At 42.2% G+C, this 14342-nt stretch overlaps 1 protein-coding gene across 3 annotated transcripts in view; it reads left to right on the forward strand.

The window, feature by feature from the left end:
* The first annotated feature begins 1571 nt into the window (after positions 1-1571).
* The window catches only part of LOC115263728 (F-box/LRR-repeat protein 7), a 45079-nt gene continuing 32308 nt past the window's right edge, over positions 1572-14342 (forward strand). Inside the window, exon 1 of one of the 3 annotated variants that reach the window (XM_029867000.2) lies at positions 1572-1972. In XM_029867000.2, the coding sequence (XP_029722860.1) occupies positions 1919-1972 (54 nt within the window). In that variant the 5' untranslated portion in view covers positions 1572-1918. Of the gene's footprint in view, positions 1973-2330; positions 2569-8696; positions 9004-14342 lie in introns of those variants that run through there. The other 2 variants (XM_029866997.2, XM_029866996.2) reach the window with 2 other exon arrangements.

Here is a 14342-nt window from a genome sequence, read left to right on the forward strand (position 1 = left end):
GATCACCGTTTTGAATGCCGCCTACAAAGTGCTATCCCAGATCATCTTCCGTCGTCTTTCACCTAAAGTAAATGAGTTCGTGGGAAGTTACCAAGCCGGTTTCATCGACGGCCGGGCGACAACGGACCAGATCTTCACCGTACGGCAAATCCTCCAGAAATGCCGTGAATACCAGGTCCCAACGCACCACCTGTTCATCGACTTCAAAGCGGCATACGACAGTATCGACCGCACAGAGCTATGGAAAATTATGGACGAGAACAGCTTTCCCGGGAAGCTGACTAGACTGATAAGAGCAACGATGGACGGTGTGCAGAACAGCGTAAGGATTTCGGGTGAGCTATCCAGTTCATTTGAATCTCGACGGGGACTACGACAAGGTGATGGACTTTCCTGCCTACTATTCAACATCGCCCTGGAAGGTGTTATGCGACGAGCCGGGCTCAACAGCCGGGGTACGATCTTCACGAAATCCAGCCAATTTGTCTGTTTTGCGGATGACATGGATATTATTGCCAGAACATTTGGAACGGTGGCAGAACTGTACACCCGCCTGAAACGTGAAGCAGCAAAGGTCGGACTGGTGGTGAATGCGGCTAAGACAAAGTACATGCTGGTAGGTGGGACTGAGCGAGACAGGACAAGCCTTGGCAGCAATGTTACGATAGACGGGGATACTTTCGAGGTGGTAGAAGAATTCGTTTACCTCGGTTCCTTGCTAACGGCTGACAATAACGTGAGCCGTGAAATACGAAGGCGCATCATCAGTGGAAGTCGTGCCTACTATGGGCTCCAGAAGAAACTGCGGTCAAAAAAGATTCACCCCCGCACCAAATGTACCATGTACAAGACGTTAATAAGACCGGTGGTTCTCTACGGACACGAGACATGGACGATGCTCGAGGAGGACCTGCAAGCACTCGGAGTTTTCGAGCGACGGGTGCTAAGGACGATCTTCGGCGGTGTGCAGGAGAACGGTGTGTGGCGGAGAAGAATGAACCACGAGCTCGCTGCACTTTACGGCGAACCCAGCATCCAGAAGGTGGCCAAAGCCGGAAGGATACGGTGGGCAGGGCATGTTGCAAGAATGCCGGACAACAACCCTGCAAAGCTGGTGTTTGCAACTGATCCGGTTGGCACAAGAAGGCGTGGAGCGCAGAGAGCACGATGGGCGGACCAGGTGGAGCGTGATCTGGCGAGTGTTGGGCGTGACCGACGTTGGAGAGCTGCAGCTGCAAATCGAGTATTATGGCGGCAAATTGTTGATTCAGTATTATCATGAATTTGATGTTAACTAAATAAATGAGGTGCTGGAAAATTGTAGGAGCAAAACGCCAGTATGGAGGCAAAAAATTTAACTCTTTCTTGTGTCATCTGTTCTGTAATCGTTGTTATGAAATGATCAATTTGACCCCGGATTACGGTAGGTACATGCATTCATGTACTCCATGGCGTGCCTTTTCCCAATACACGATAATAGAGTACACAGTATAGTTATTTACTACAAAACCGTCTCAAATATCAACGGAAATATGTGAGAAAAGTCATCATTTTCTCAGTGTCCGTTAGTATCTTCTGCCAGCGTGAGCTGCCCAGCTAGACGAAACACTACTCCAAATTGCATAACAAGCTCATCCATGCTCTTCCCCAACTTTCTTCACCGTCCGCTGTTTCATTAAACCTAGGGCTAGTCCAAGATGAAGATCGTTTGTTGTGCCGTACCGGGAAGGCCATACCCGCGCTCATCTCCAATGCAGTAACATAGCTCTATGACAGTATTTTGGCGCTTTGTCGACCGCGAAAGTATCGAACCTGAAAATTTTCCCACGCCACCACCGCTCCTACACGTACGTAGGAGAAGTGTAAAATTTTAAATCAAGTAAATCGTCTAACGTGGTCGGTCGTTCAGTGCTGAAAGATGCATTCTTACCAGGAGCAAACCTATCCCTACGAGTTCGATTGGGAACAAAAAGTGAGCAATAGAAATATTCAGTTTTCAAATAGACCTAACGAAAAAGCAATTAATCAAATAATTCTGCCATCGCTGTGTTTCGATCATCGGATGGTTAGCTGAATATCGCGATGTAGGATGCACCAAGAGTGCATGCGGTGCAGCAAAGTGGTTGTCGAATAGTGTTGATTAGGTGTGTGATAGCTGTATGGTTGAAGGCAGACGCGGGGAGAAAGGAAAATCAAAATAAAATAATTTATTAATAAAATTCGGTAATACCTACCTTCAAATTCATCGGCGTTGAAAAAAAAAAGTGTCGCACTATATTGGAAGAAGCCAACAAGCCATCAAATCAAAGGAAACCTTTTCGAACAACGAGTCGAAAAATGATGATCAAATTAGTGCCAGTTTCGCTGGCATGTGGATCGGTTTCCTTGGAAAAGTGGTTCTGCAATTTGAAAAAGAGAAGATCATTAGAACTTAAGTGAATTCCAGTACAAAAAGTGCAGTGAACCATGAGCACGTATAAACAACGCCAAAGTATTGCCAATATATTGTTGGGAACGAATGTCGACGATGATGATCCAGAGCAAAAAATTGTGTTCAAATCTAATTGTGTAAGTCGGAAGACTCGAAAGAAGATATAAAATCATATTTGAGTTAATCTTGAAAGTGAAATTGTAATGCTGGTGTTCACGGAGGCGCCCAAAAGTGTTCAAGGCATACAAACTAAATCCAATCAGCGAGCTAACATAAGTAGTTCAGAAATTGAATGCGACACACATATTTATTCTAGTTTAATTATTAGCAACACAGTGAACTTGTTTGACACGTTTTTTAGACTTGCTTGTTTGCATAAATGAAAAAAGTGAAAAAAGAACAATTGGCAAAAAAATGATTCTCCATAGCTCTGCGCGGTCAATACTGTCGTATGCCGCTTTGAAGTCTATAAACAGGTGATGCGTTGGGACCTGGTATTCACGACATTTCTGGAGGATTTGCCGTACGGTAAAGATCTGGTCCGTTGTCGACCGGCCGTCGATGAAGCCGGCTTGATAACTTCCCATGAACTCATTCGTTTTAGGTGACAGACGACGGAAGATGATCTGGGATAACACTTTATAGGCAGCATTCAAAATAGTGATGGCCCTGAATTTCTCACATTCCAAATGATCGTCTTTCTTGTGAATGGGGCAGATTAGCCCTTCCTTGCACTCCTCCGGTAGCTGTTCTGTTTCCCAGATCCTGACTATCAGCCGATGCAGACAGGTGGCCAACTTTTCTGGGCCCATCTGGATGAGTTCAGCTGCGAATCTTAACTTTCCTCAGCGTGGGAGTTGGTTCATTTCCGTCCTCCGTTGCACTGGCGTCGTCGTTTCCTCCGTTGCCGTGGGCTCCCGTGCCTACGTTCTCCACGCCGTTCAGGTGCTGATCGAAGTGCTGCTTCCACCTTTCGATCACCTTACGTCCGTCCGTCAAGAGGCCTCCTTCTTTATCCCTGCATATTTCGGCTCGCGGCACGAAGCCGTTGCGGGATGCTTTGAGCTTCTGATAGATTTTCCGTGTTTCTCGGGAACGGCACAGCAGTTCCATTTCTTCACACTCCGCTTCTTCCAGGCGGCGCTTTTTGTCAAGAAAGAGACGGATCTGCTATTTCCGCTTCTGTTTGTAACGTTCCACGTTCTGTCGAGTCCCTTATGCACTCTTCGTCGAATCATTCGTTCCGTCGATTCCGTTCCACGTACCCGATGGTGCTCTCGGCTGTGTCGTTGATGGCTGCTTTCACTGTACTCCAGCAGTCATCTAAAGTGGCCTCATCGAGCTCGCCTTCGTCTGGCCTCGAGCTTCTGCGCGTATGCTGAAGCGACATCCGGATGCTCCAGTCGCTCTAGATTGTACCGTGGCGGTCGCCGGTACCGTACATTGTTGATGACGGAGAGTTTTGGGCGCAGTTTGGCCATCACCAGATAGTGATCGGAGTCGATGTTGGCGCCACGATAGGTCCTGACGTCGATAATGTCGGAGAAGTGCCGTCCATCAATCAGAACGTGTTCGATTTGAGATTCCGTCTGCTGTGGTGATCTCCAGGTGTAACGATAAGGGAGGCTGTGTTGGAAAAAGGTGCTACGTATGGCCATATTTTTGAAGGCGGCGAAATCAATGAGTCGTAGGCCGTTTTCATTCGTCTGCTGGTGGACGCTGAACTTCCCAATCGTCGGTCTGAATTTCTCCTCCTGGCCTACCTGAGCGTTTAAATCTCCTACGATGATTTGAAGAGAGACCAGAGTTCACAAATATAAAGAAATAAAAAAAATCCTACGTTGATCTTGAGGTCGTGGCTTGGGCAGCGATCGTACTCGCGTTCGAGCTGCGCGTAAAATGTGTCCTTGTCATCATCAGCACTTCCGGAGTGTGGGCTGTGCACGTTTATTATGCTGAAGTTGAAGAATCGGCCCTTGATCCTCAACCTGCACATTCTTTCGTCGATCGGCCACCAACCGCCTCACGCGCCTCTGCATGTCACCCATCACGATAAAAGCTGTTCCCAGCTCGCGTGTGTTGCCGCAGCGGTAGATGGTATGATTACCTCTAAACGTTCGCACCATGGATCCTGTTGTTACCGAAATACAAATTCGAAGTTATGCCGACAAAAATGCTGTAATAAATTCTCGCAGTGCTTCTGTTAAACAATATATGCTATAATTCCTACAACACAACTTCTACAGCTCCTCTCTCGCACGCCTTGGATATACCTCAAGCATCTATTTGACACGAATGCACCATTGTGTCGTTAATAAACCAAAAAAAAATCAAGCATCTATTTATAGTTCCGTCCTTGTTTTGCTCACAACAACCGGCAAAAGCCATCGAGACCACAGCACAATAGCCGGGTCTGGTGATAGTGGTTGGAACAAAGCTGATAGTCGGTCATCTTGTCTATCGGGAGTGTTAATGAAAATTTGTCGTAAAAAGGTGCATGTTAACTCGAGACAAAGTGGCGCGATTACCTCTAATTCAAATCCGGGCTTTGGAGCGCTTCAGCGTCCCACAGTGCTGCGAATTATAGAACAGCAGGACAAAAATCATGACCAACGTACCATACATTTTTTCTTAATAGTGTCTTCGGTGAAGTTGACAAACTTGATAAAAGCTACAATTTGAATAAATGTGCTATGTATAATTTATAATCGCTTAAGTGTCTTAAACGCCATTTTTTTAATCTTGTTTTTTTTTTCTAGAATGCAATTTAGGCAACTGTATTAACATATAGACCATAGTAAAAAGGTAATTGCAAGTATGACTCATTCGCCAAACTTCATTCTCATCGAATATTTTGTTTCTTGAAGGTCGTGCGTTTGGCCATTTCTTGTCCAGTTGCATACTTTAAAATTTGAGAAATCGTTGAAGTTTACCCTCCAATTCTTCGTCGAAATCAGCAGTTTCATAAGAAAACGAGGGAACAATATAAACTGATACATTTTTCGTTTGAATGGATCAGAAAAGAACACTTGATCAAAAATATCTTCGATTTTGACTATAAATACATCACTCGGAAAAAGCTCGAATACTAACAAATTAGCAAATAAAAGCAGCTGGAGTCGAATTCAGTATTCAGCGGATACTATAAAGAAAACATGGTGAAAAATTCAGAGAGGTCTTTTGAGGTCATTGTTTGTTTCATCAATTTGAATTTTGGGGTCGTTTTTCCTCTACGCCATATAGTACTTACATTATGACATTTTTTTCCCACAAATATCAAAACATGTTGCCGTGCTAAACGAAAAAATAGATTCTACTGATGCGTTGCAGACTATCCATTTTGATTTTCACTGAAAACTAAAACGTTAAATAATGTTGAGCTAGGCCAAAGATGAATCTTTTTTATAAAATATTATTTTTCTATGGAAAACGAAAACACTGTTTGGTAATCTAGGTTTTTTGGAATAATAAACACGATCTTCAAGCTTATAATGGTCGAGCAACATACTTCAAGCATATATGAACAGCATGGCATACTAGATTAAACAAAATTTTGAAGTCGGTTTTTTCACTTTTGTCTATGGGGCGCAGCACTGTGCGTCCCTAGAGTACGAGGACTACGCCACGTGTAAAACACCTGCAAGTTGATCCAGCGCAAGAACTACGATACCTTGCACGGTCCTACCAGTTTCATTGCATGAACACCGCACACGACACCTCTGACCAGACACCAGCGAGCACAGCAAAACCACCCACTAGAAGTGCATCAACTCAACGTGACGCATGAGCGGGCCCAATTAGCCCTGTTCATCATCTGCGATCGGATACAACTCACTGTTGTTGATCTGCTCATGAGAAAGGCCCTTCATCAGAGAGGGCCTTTATTCGCAGCCTAAGGCCGTTCTACGAGACAGTGACGGGATCCCAAGTGATTCACCGATTCGGAGAGTCTCGTCCCGCTTACCAGGCCTCACGGTGCACTCGCATAGGAGTGCATTCCAGACCAGTGTCTGCATCGCAGCATCATCGCCGGACGCTTGGGCAACGGCTTTCGCTCTGTGCAACCTGCATCCTCACCGCAGATAGACGTTGCGTGGCAGGTTGTCGCGCGAGCGCGACATTTGGGTGCGAGAGAGTTGAGAGAGAGCAGAGCGCGTAGCACCACGTCAGGCCGTCAGGTCACGCAACACATCGATCCAACGTCACGTCGAAGATGCAGCTGGCGCGACACGGGACCCCCAACGACTGGTAGCTAGGTAATGTAAGGCAGTGTCGAATGTAGGAGATCTTTATGTATTCGCACTAATAGATAAGCATGAATGTATGAAGTGACCCTAGATCCTAAATTATTTCCTTGAATATCGTGCCTCCATTACTGGGTCAATATCGTCTTTGATTGTTCTGTTTTGCCTTGGCGACGATCAATCTTATCTGGGTCAATTGATCACGCTAGCCATTTCCGTGATTCAATCGTAGACTATCAAATTATTAGTCTGTATTTCGTTTTGAGACATTTCCCTGAGTTCAATAGGGAATTTGTCACACTGTCCAACACACCTCCTGCAGCGCTACGATGCCGAACCCGCAGTTCCACGTACCGAGTTTCCAATCGCAAGTCCTTTTTGTTCGCTGGGGTCGTTGCCGTTGGTCTCCGTTCGTATTATTCTGTTGCTGATTTTCCGTTACAATGGTTTTTACGGCTGGCTCGTAGGGTCTGACACCAACCCCATACTTTCCGGAGGACCATAGTGCACAGTTGAGCTTAGAGTCCTTCCCTGGCACTCGGACGTAGATCTGCCGCCCCTAACATGGGGATCAGACGCTGTTGTGAGCCGCTCCTCCTGGAGAACAGTCGCTCAGGTTTGCCGAAGCAACCCCCCCCCCTTTCCCTGTCAGCCTACGACCAACGTTCCCACCGGAGTTGGTAACCCTATTTTCTCTAAGATTGCTCATAGTTTCCGGCCGGTACCGCGTGGAAGTAGGGATAGGAGTTGCTGGGCAGAGACTAGTGGATCACAATAAGATCTGAATTGCGCAGCATACCCAGCCTTTACCGTGCCTCTGATTTCCTAGAAGATCCTGAAGATAAATTCTTGATTCTGACTCGCCTTTGCAATAACCACGGACTAGTGCTCTCTAAAGAAGAGTTTGGAGTCCAAATAAACTCCGCGGTCATTTATCACCGAAACTCATTCCAGCTGCTAACCACCAATGTTCCAATGACTTCCCAACTCTAATCCTTTCTTTATCTACATATTGTTAAGCTAAGTTGTCAACTTCATACATCTCATTCTCCCATTGAGCTGATTGTTTTACTGGCACACGCTTAACATCTTATATTTCAAATGTACGTTGAGAAAGGTTTTTTTTACTATTGAAAAAAAAATCATTACTTCTGCATATTTAAAAAAAAAATCCTAAAATCTATGTAGATTCTTTCATAAACTCGCTTGCATCAATCTGATCAAAAAACTGTGATCTCTGAAAATGAAGTATTAAAAAAAGATTTGAAATTGGTTGACTATAACGCAAGACATTTTTTTTAAAGTAAATTCCACATTTCAAATGAAATGTGAAACTCGGTTTTTAGCTATAACTTAAAAACTGTTTAAAGCACGCTTTCAAAATCAGCACGTAATCTCGGTCATTGATAGAAGTTCATGATTTTCGTTTATCTTTGTAAACTATTGTCGTCGCGGTTAAAACCCGAAGTTCCTCCACACACTACAATCAAGTTTTCTCCAAATCCATACGTAAAAACTATCGTAGGACGTAGTGCGCTGGGTAGCGGATCTGGCCCCCTATCATGCTCACTTTGCCCGATTTTCGCGTGTCAAAAATTCTGATTTTCAACTGCACGAACAATAGTGTAACTACCGGTCGCTCAAACCTATTCTCAGTGCACTAATTAAGAAACATGATGGTAAAATGTGTCTCACTGTTCATCAATTCACACTTGTTGAAATTAATACATCGATATCATTGACAGTTTAAACAATGGGGCTTCATGCGGACAAAAAATATACTTGTTTTCGAAGCTAACATGAAAAAGCAGGTAAGTTCAAGGTAACTAAAATTACCCAAGACATCATGAATGCTACTATTGCAGTATACTGTTGAAAATTACTGACTCTCATGACTCCAATCCCAGTTTGTCCTCTTACCCGTTCGTAGTTTCGCTAAGTGGACTGCTGTAATGAAACGCTAATCTCACAACCAAATTCACACATTGACGTGGCCATAAATAACGGGTGGAAATCCGACACAGCTCGGCAAATGCCGAACGATCACGCTGTGCTGAGAAAGTGAAGATCATTGACGTTCGAACGATCCTCTCAACACACAGTTCAACAAGAGTCACTTTACTTTGCTCCCTTCCCAGCGGTAGTTGCCTTTCGCCATCCTACTCACAAGCGCGCTAGACGGTGGAAAATTATTTCAATCTCATTAGCAAAATGAGTGATTACGAGCAGACGTTTTTCGAGCGAGCAGCTGATCGAAAAGGTGGTAACCTAATATTAATGGATGCCTTGCTTAAAACTCCTATTAAAATGCGGAAGCGCTCATCACAGGTATTTGTTTGTGGACCGATGGTGTTCCCTGTGTTGTTACTAAACGGACAGATAGGTTCGGGATGAGGTAATAACGTGTTCTGTTCATTGAAGACGTAGCTGAGTGTTCGTGTCTGTGTCCATTCATAAGTAGAAACCACTAATGACTAATGGATCCCATTTGTGACACGTTAGGAATGTCAGTTACAGACTAACCAAGTGGTTGAGTTCGCGACCAGCTAGGACCGTTTAGTACAAACTGGATCTCCCGATAATCCATGCTTTAGTATTTGCAGAATACAGTGGTCTGCAATAGTATAAGCAAGATAAAAGAGTGCAGCAACCCACCCGATGTTCTAATATTGGCTAGTTACTAAGATCGCAGTCTCGCTGTTCGATTAAGCATCACCATTTTTCTATCATTTTTGGTCTCAGATTTTGGTCTCAGATCTCACGAGATTCGGAAATTATTTTCAAAATAGGCAAGTTATTTATTAATTTATTTTTTGTTTGCTTGTACTCGATGCACCACATTTGAATGCAATAATGGGATTTGTATAGGAAAACTTTATACAATTGCTGCTCTGCCTTCAGTTCAAAAGCTAGCTCACTTTTTTCTGTCGATCAAATGATATTAAATGAAGGCGGCCAGCATGTGCTGGATCATCTCAGGGTTAAACATGTTTCATCTATGAGCCATTTTACGAAGTGACAACAATGTTGATGTTGATATTGATTTTCACGGGTTATTGGACGCTACCTCCTGTCAAAATTCATTCATAAAATCGGCTCGTAAAATGGACTATAGCGTTTATCATGTCAGCGAATGGGTCATTTGGCCAAACACCGTTTGCCAAAATGCCATTTGACTGAACGCCATTTGGCCGAAAGGGTCATTTGGCCAAATGCCATTTGGTCGAATGCCGTTTGGCCGAAAAATAACTTATAACTAGAAAGAACAGCCTATGATTCTAAGAAGGAAAAATCTTTGATAAAATATTGGAAATTTCAGTGCCAACTAATATCTGAATGTCAAAACTAGAAAGAATAGCCTATGATTAGAAGGACAAATTCTGATGATCATATGTATTGCCACTTCGAATGATTGTATAACATTTTGCCGAAAACCATTTCGCGGGATTCCTTTTCGCGTGTAACATTTCGCGGAACGACATTTGGCGAAATGAACCATTTTGCGGAATGCACCGTTTCGCCGAAAACCATTTGACAGAATGTACTGTTTCGCGGAAGATCGTTAATATGAGAGAAAAATCTAACTGATCGAGAGACAACGTCATGATAATATTATAAATTCTTATCAGCTCTGATCAACATTTCAAATTAAATGGTTCGTATCATTTTTCTTCTTTTGTAACAGTAAACTTTGAAGGAATAGCCTTTCAATAAAAGAAGGGGAATTCTCTGATCATATTGATTTAGCAGTTGTTGTTCCAAAAAAAATATATAAAGTATAACATTTATGAATGAGCAGCATTTGATCAGAAGAAGTTTCTGAATTTCTGAGTTTCTGATTAAAAATAACAGCATATTTGTAAAAAAAAAAACAACGTATATTTGAAAGATGGATAAACCTGTGACAAATGAGAGTTGTTCTTATATCTATTATACATGCTAGTTAGACATACCAAAACAGAGAAAGCCGATAAAGTTATCGCTAATTATTGTTGCTTGGCTTAAGGGTTACGCGGTCACCCGGTTTACAAATAGCAACATTTTGACATGTAATGCTTTCAATCAATAAGGGTGAATGTGTGAAGCTGAGAAGCAGGTTCAAATCCAGAATTATGATGGGTCACCAAACAACACCGTAGCACTATAACTATAAAATAAACAGCCTGCTTTTAAAAAGAAGGAAAAATCTCAGATGTAGGTATCAGTTTAATCACCAGCAAGTTTTATTAGAAAGGACAGCCTAAGAACAAATCTTCTACGGAGTTACTAGTAGGACCACCAATAAACAACATAATAATGCAGCTCGAATGAACAGCCCTTGATTGAAAGAAGAATAAATTTCTAATAGGGTCATCAGCCAAGCTGCCAAAAAACTCACTTGCAGAAGTCAGCTACGAAAAAACTCTCTCAGATGAAGTTAACAGTTTGATCGCCAGCCAAAATTTTCAACAGTGTTACTTGAAAGAACAGCCTATAATCAAAATAAGGTCAAATATTCTATAAAGCTATCAACTTGATCGTCGCAAACTGTACAACAGATGAACAACCTTTGATAAAAAGAAGGTAATTGATGAAAAATTTTATAATTCGGCCGCCAAACAACAATGTTACTGGAAAGAACAGTCTTTTTTTAAAGAAGGAAAAATCTCTGATGTTGCAGGCGATTAAAGGTACAATTTATGTAACAACGATGGCTTGTTTGTCATTACGCCTGATGACGATTCACTCTTATTTCCAATTGACCTAATGACATTCGGCCCAATGCCCTTGGGCCTGACGTTCAGAATTCTTAAGAACAGCCTACGAATTAAAGGTAAATATTTTTTTCAGAAGGTAACATCATTTAAAACAATCGCAGAGCTAAAGTGGTTATGATTACTTATGAATTGGTGATGGAGAGTGAAGTATAGCAGAGGAAATAATTTGTAATTTCCTTTATTATATGCAAAATATCAAATTACACGAAATGGTATTCCGCGAAACGGTACATTTCGCGAAAAGTAATTCCGCGAAACGGTATTCGGTGAAATGATTCATTCCGCAAAATGTTACACCGCGAAAAAAAATCCGCGAACTGGTTTTCGATGAAATGGTATACAACCCTTTGAATGTCAATAACTTCCTCTAAATGCTTTTGGTCATATTTCGGCCAAACGACCCATTCGGCCAAATGGTGTCGGTCAAACGACATTCGGCCAAATGGCCGGACACCTGTTATCAGCCGTCAGTAAGAATCCAAGATAAATGAATTCCTGTAGCACCTCAAACAAATCTCCGTCTATTGTGGTATAAATCCTTAGACGTATCCTGTCGGGTTTTGAATTTACACCGTGGTGATCATTTTGGAAAAGCCGTTCTAGTCCATAATTTGGGGCTGTCCATAAACCACGTGGTCAGGGGGGGGGGGGTTTCGGCCAATGACCATTTTGTATGGACAAATAAAATTTTTTGTATGGACTAATGACCACGCGGGGGGGGTTTCAAAAGTCCCAAAAAAATGACCACGTGGTTTATGGACAGCCCCTTTGAATAGCTCTAAGCGATCGATACTGTTGATGCACAGGTAGAAAGCTCGTATAGATTTACCTATTACCTCACGTCCATTAGTATGGTACACGCTTGTATGGAAAAAATAAATCCTCGCTCCAGTCGACTTTTTAGATTTCATTTAGGTCCCATATGAACTGTGCAAAATTTCAGCGCAATCGGTGAAACTATAATTTAGCGCAAGCGGTTCAAAGTTTCCATAGGATTTACTATGGGAAAAGTTACACTTTCAGATAAAAAATCCCAGAGGTCGTCCCTTGTCTCCTTAATTCAAATCGATCAATGTTTCTTGTAGAAAAATCAATTATGAAACTTTCCTTCCAAGACAGCAAAACAATTGGATGCTTGTGGAAAAAGTTATTGATTTATTACCGATTAGTGATCCAACGAACGGCTTTTTATTTTGTTTTATCAGCAGCACTGCTGCTGCCGTTGTTGCATTGGGTGGCGGGAGGCATCACCACCCCCAGAAACAGCAGCAGCCAAGGCAGCAGCTACAGTGCTGCTAATAAAACAAAACAAAAAGCCGTTCGTTGGATCACTAATCGGTAATAAATTAATAACTTTTTTCACAAGCATCCAATTGTTTTGCGGTCTTCGAAGGAAAGTTTCATGAATTATTTTTCTACAAGAAACGTTGATCGATTTGAATTAAGGAGACAAGGGGCGACCTCTGGGATTTTTCATCTGAAAGTGTAACTTTTCCCATAGTAAATCCTATGAAAACTTTGAACCGCTTGCGCTAAATTATAGTTTCACCGATTGCGCTGAAATTTTGCACAGTTCATATGGGACCTAAATGGGATCTAAAAAGTCGACTGGAGCGAGGATTTGATATTTGTCCCATACTAACGTCCATCCGTCAAGAGGCTAGCAGGTTGCGTTGAGCTTCTAGTAGAACTTCCATGTTTCTTGAAAACGATACAGCAGTTACATTACCTCGAGCTCCGCTTCTTCCAGTTTGCGTGTTTTTTTTTTTCTTCAGGTAGAAGCGTCTGTTATTTCCGCTTCAATTCGTACTATTCTACGTTCTGCCGGGTTCTTGCTGGAGCATTGCCGCGCGCGCTGCGTTGTTCTCGTCCAAAATTCGCTTTACACTCATCTGCAAACCATGCGTTCCGTCGACTTCGTTCCACGTACACGATGGTGCTCGTTTGAATTGAACAGTCTAAACCAGGCATAATGCTGAGTTCAATCAGCGAGATTTTTAACTTGCTGTACAAAATACGACAGCCCGATCTCTCTAGGGTTAAAGACCTTACTTACTTGATGCTCAATTTTTCTTTATTTATGCCTTTTATTTTAATTTATGCACATTTTTAATGCACCCCAGCCCATGGCATGAAAAGCGGATCCAGTGTATTAAATTATTATTTTAATCCTCCTAATCAAGCTTTTTATAATAATAGAAATTGTCATATTGGATTGAAAACTAGGCTGATAAATGCAGACAGTAAATCCACTCAAATTAAGGGAAGCATGCACCATTTTCCCATTTTAACTCGTACCCGATTCCAAAAATGTTCCGATGAGAATCACGGAATCGAATGCTCACATGGAATAACCGGTAATCGAAAAAAAAAATCCTAATTTAATTTTCACATCATTTTTAGAACAGACGACCAATCGCGCATCAGATACAGTTAGTGGTATTTGTATGTATCAACAATAATGCTGCGAATCCTCTCGAGTTGCGCGCATCCAAACCAGACACAAGTCTAATCGAGATCCAATCCGTATCTACTGTCGATAGACTGTAGCCAGACAACGGATGTGTTTTTTGTGTCTTCGCTTCTCATCGAAGTACGACGTACAGCTGGACTGTAGTTAAGTGATAGTGAGATCATAGTGGAAATTTTTTTTTCTAACGGTGTGTTCCAATGCACTTTAGTAGCTGTTAATATGATGAAAAACAAGAAAAAATTTAAACGAATTCATTAGTAGTATCGACGATAGTAATTTTCACACAAAATCATCGTTTTCGCCACGTTGTTGTTTAAAGTAAAATTCCTAGGTTAAGACAAAGTGTTAATTCTCACCCTGATTTCATCACCATCGATTACCGATAATTAGAGATATTTCACGATAATCAACCATACGTCCGGTCAGATGGCAAATAT

This window comes from Aedes albopictus, chromosome 1 (assembly GCF_035046485.1).
Source record: "Aedes albopictus strain Foshan chromosome 1, AalbF5, whole genome shotgun sequence".
Lineage (NCBI taxonomy): Eukaryota > Metazoa > Arthropoda > Insecta > Diptera > Culicidae > Aedes > Aedes albopictus.